Here is a 4,919-nt window from a genome sequence, read left to right on the forward strand (position 1 = left end):
ATCAAGTGGTATTTCAGACTGGATGTCCTGCGATGATAGCTCAGTTCAAAATGACAAAACACACAGATCACTTTGGTCTTGTCACTGGAACCATTTGGCAACTTTTAAAAAGTGGCAATAAGATTCTGAATGGAAAAACTTTCCATTCAGTATCTTATTGGCATCTGTTTTGGCGTCTCACGCTCACGATCCACTCAAAATGTAACACTACTATTCTTTGGCCGGCTCGCAATGCTAAGCAAGTGAGTGTGGCGTGCCTGTTGTTGTTTTTTTCTAATGTCATTAGTTGTTGTGACAGCATGTGTAAATAACTACAAAGTTTGCTAGGCCAAAAAGAACGTTAATCTTGCAATAAAATAATTGATGCCGTGAAAATGGGTTTGCGTTAACGCCGTTAATAACATATTTAACTGACAGCACTAGATTTAATATTAGTCATTAGTTTCATATTAGTCAGTCATGTGAGACTCCCAACAAAGATAGTATAGAAGTGATATGTCTCACTCTGTAGCTAAAACAGAGACCTAAACACACAGGGTAAAAGGTTCTGCAGCAATGTGCAGTACATATAATAATATGGGCACTTTAAAAGAAAGTTGTAACATAGAGACGTAGGTATTTGATGACTATGATAATGCCATGAAAGAGTTTTAGTTGTGGGTTGAGCGTTATGCTCACAAGTTAGTGAGGGAGGTCCTCACAAGCATAACTAACCTCTGATGTGTTCCTGACCAGGATACCTGTGGTGTGGTATCTCAACCACAGCTCAGTGTTGCCATGGCACAAAGTGACATCAGATGGAACCTTGGTGCTGCTGCACGTCGACCACTCAGCGCAGGGCAACTACAGCTGCTATGACGACCGGGGGCTCCTCCTCCACTCTGTCAAACTCAGACTGGGCCGTAAGTGTTGTTGTGACTTGTCCAGGCTTATAGCGCCTAATTTAGGAGTTTAACAGCTTAGTCTCTCACCATGGAACTGCACCTTTGAAGACACAAAGACTCTATGCAGCAGGAAAATGGCTACGCCCCTCATGTTTTACACAGCATCCCAGTCCCTCACAGTTCATTTCAGTCTTTGGATAATTCTGCATAAAATCATAAAATAAATTTCTCCTACTCACACATTCCCATCTCTGTCTTGAGTTTACCTCAACATATTTTCCTCTGTTTTTCTGTCATCTATTCTTTCTCTCCCTGTTTTTAGTGAATGAGATTCTATTGTATACATTTCATTTATGCTGCTCTCTGGCTTCAACAAGACATCTTATTACAACAGTGATCAGAACAGCGCTACTGGTCCTCAGAGGAAACAGGTCTTATCGGCCGTCACATAGACAAAGCCCCCCGCTTCCTGTAACTGTCTCGAACAGGAAACGACTTCCTAAGTGGGCTTCCTTTTTTGACAGACAGGGAGTTTTTCATGGTCCTGGCCAAGCCTCTCCTGAAATATGTTGGTTCATGATAGGGACACCATAGCACAGAGCTGTTCACTTTTGCCCCGAGGACAAGACAGAGAATATAAAATCTTACAGGACATCTAAACTCCCTCTCTGTTCTGAAAATAAACTCTGTCTTCTGACTACCGTTTCCCAGACCCCCCTGGGCTGCTGAGCATTTCCTGTCAAGTGCCCAATCACACGCATGTTCGCTGCTCCTGGGTGGATTCAGTAAAGACCTTCCTGCCAGCCAAGTACAATGCCTCCTTCAGGTAAGAATGAGTTAATGCATGACAACAGCAACGCCCAAGGTCCCATTCAGAATGAGCTATGAAGAATCTAAATATAGTGCATGTGCCACAGAGTTACATTTTGAATGAAGTGCATGTAGTGTGAGTCGTATCCTAATATGAACCCTGTCTATCCATCTCTGCTTCACCTCTCTTCACTCTGCCATATGGCACTCAGTGGAAACTTTCCACCGTGACACATTACAGCACTTTTTTAAGTGTCAAAGAAACTGAAGCATTGGCTTCAGTTTTCAGCTGTGGTGACTTTTTAGTTAGAAGGTATCTACAGTTTCTGGCACACACTTAGGTTGCTTTTTACCCGACAGAATGCAACGTTTTTTGTTTTGTTTTTTAAGGGGAAATGGTCAGGAGTGGAGGCCATGCGTTGTGGATGTCGCCCGCAAGCACTGTGACGTAGATCATCCTGCCTTCTGGCAGACCATCCATACCCTGAGAATCTCAGAGACCAACGCCCTCGGCTCTGAGACAACATATGTCCGGTTTAAGTTACATGAACTTTGTAAGATCACATAAAACACACACACACACATACACACTCAGTAATTGAGTGATCAGTAAATTGTTTTTGTCATGTTAGTGATACATGTCAACTAGGAAGCACTTATATCTGAAAATGTATCAGTTTTACTATGTTTTTCTTGTTTCCAGAGCTCAACACCCAGCCCTATTCTACAATTCAAAAACTTGTATTTTGATTGGCTTGCCATAGTGCTGGAGCTGTCCCCTATTGTTACCCGTTGTGACAACACCCATTTATAAAAAAAATAAAATAAAAAGAAGCTTTTTCAACAGTTGCAACTTCATGGATACGAGCTTCATGCTTCCATAGCACCTTGATTATCCACTCATTATTTTTTCTGAAATCAATAGATATACAACAGCAAATGGCAGGATTTCTAATGCGGCACAAAATTTTTCCTGACAGCTGTTTTTACCTTGTCCTTTTGGTCCTTTTATTATGGCCTCAATTATCCTGTTCTGCTGCTTCTCTGTGAATGTGGTGTTCTTGTTGCTCTCCAGCAGAGACATTCACAGCATCCTTGAGACAGTCTTCATAGCGGCAGATGTGCCTAGTGGACAACGCTCACCACTTTTCTCCCTCACGATATACCTTTTGTCACAGATCAGAGTCATAAGTAAAGCAATGAGAGTCTGTGGGATTAGATTCAGAAAATGAATGGATAGTTCTAGTAATAGCAAGGTCATACAGTACATGCAGAGAAAATGCTAATGTCAGTTTTGAATCTTAGTTGGATTTTCTTCAAATTTCCCAACGCTGCAAAGATTAGTTTAAGCAAAGAGCTGCATAATAGCTGCAAAGATTAAGATTAAACACTAGATTGTTCATCAGATTAAAAGGAACAGCAACAATAAAAAAGACTAAAAGCAAATCAGGTGAAGAAATTTAGCATTTATGTCTGAACACGTGCTTTGGTTTGATTTGTTACGTTTTGCCTTCTTGTACTTGGTATCTTTGTTCCGACATGTTTTCTAGTGTGCAAACCATAGAGGAAATACCTATGGCTAAATAACACGTCGTTTTTATCTGTCTTTATTTGCAGTGAAACCAGACCCTCCAGAGTCAGTGTTGGTGAATGAGCTAGAAGGGTATCCACAGAGGCTGATCGTCTCATGGAACTTTCCCTCTTCCTGGCCGCTGCATGCCGCTTTCCCCCTTATGTTTCAGATCAGATACAGGCCACTGGGCTCCATATACTGGTCAGAGGTTAGTAAGCAAGAAGGTTTCATTTCAATGTTGATTGGTGCACAGTGTGGATTCAACTTGTGCATCTCATCAAGCATTATTTCAGAGACAAAGAACAATTGTAGTTTTCCCAAATTATACCAGCAATTGGTGCTAAACTTGTTTTCATTTATTTACTTACAGTGATTGGTCACAAACCTTATTTCTGAAACCCAAGCCATTCATAGAATCTACTACTTAAAACTAGAAAGAACATATAAAAATATAAAGCTGAAGTAAAAATGCAAAATTATTCATTTTTACTAAAGTTGAAGAAGACATACCCCTCTCTGTCTCCACCAAAAAATCACGCGTTTAAAATGTTTTTTTGTAAAAACCCTACATCAATAAATTATATCTGTTTGGTGTATTTTGGTGACTTCTTGTTAACTGCAGATAGTATATGAATTTGTAATAACATATTTTATTTAGTATTATAATGCCAAATGACTCTTTGTTGTATAATAAAGGTGTAATTTTAAGTCGTTTTTACAAATTAAGAAAAGAAATTAAAAAAGAAATTTAAAAAAACAATAAGAACGTGACAAAAAGAAGTTCACTTTCATTTAACAGTAAGGCCATAAACAATTCCCTGTCCTGTCTCTTTCTCCGTCACTCAGGTTTACTCGGAGGAGAGTCCAGTCGTGATATTCGACGCCCTGGCTGGTTACCTCCACCAGGTTCAGCTTCGAGCCCGCGACGAGGTGAACTCTGAGAGCCAGTGGAGTGAATGGAGTCCCCTGCTTCTCGTCAGGCCATGGGAAGGTCAGAAAGAAAATTAAACGTTCATTTCTAAGTCTAAGTTAGTTTATTTTTAGAGACAAACTTGAGGCAAGCTTGACAGAGAGATGACACAATACAGCCACAAAAATAGACAAACATAATTATGGAACTCCAAAAATATGTTAATAAAGGCAGTATTTTGAAGAAAAGTATGACAGTACAATCTGCATAATGGTAAAGCTGCAACGATTAAACTAGTAATGGATTACTGGTAAGTAAATCCAACTATTTTGCTGATCTATTAATCTTTTTAGTCAATTCTTGAGCAAAAAAAAAATCCCCAAATCCTGGTTCCAGCTTCTAAAATGTAAATAGTTGCTGCTGTTCCTTGTCCTAAATAATGTACTGTAGTAAAGCAGAGATATACGTATCTTCTTGGTAACCATCAACAGTCTTGTTGATGCAGATAAGGCTCACTGACTGACTCCTCCGTAGAGTTAGAGTTGCAACTACCGAGGTCCTCACATCCTTACACGACAAGGAATCATTTTTTAATTTTTGCAACAGATCAGGTCTCATGCATATATACTGTATGTAGTGCTATCAACTTAGATCAACCTACTTTTTACTGTCTGCATTTGTTGTTACTCGTAAGAATAACTCCCTAAAGTGTAAGTGTGTGTGTGTGTGTGCGTGTGTGTGT

The 4,919-nt window shown here is 39.7% G+C and overlaps 1 protein-coding gene across 1 annotated transcript in view; it reads left to right on the top strand.

The window, feature by feature from the left end:
- The window catches only part of il11ra (interleukin 11 receptor subunit alpha), a gene marked incomplete at its 3' end in the record, with an annotated part of 54,281 nt that overhangs the window by 45,748 nt on the left and 3,614 nt on the right, over positions 1 to 4,919 (top strand). Inside the window, 5 exon segments of the mRNA XM_032539281.1 lie at positions 736 to 902; positions 1,596 to 1,710; positions 2,085 to 2,248; positions 3,312 to 3,475; positions 4,114 to 4,258. Coding sequence (XP_032395172.1) covers positions 736 to 902; positions 1,596 to 1,710; positions 2,085 to 2,248; positions 3,312 to 3,475; positions 4,114 to 4,258 — 755 coding nt within the window.

This window comes from Etheostoma spectabile, chromosome 16 (genome assembly GCF_008692095.1).
Source record: "Etheostoma spectabile isolate EspeVRDwgs_2016 chromosome 16, UIUC_Espe_1.0, whole genome shotgun sequence".
NCBI lineage: Eukaryota > Metazoa > Chordata > Actinopteri > Perciformes > Percidae > Etheostoma > Etheostoma spectabile.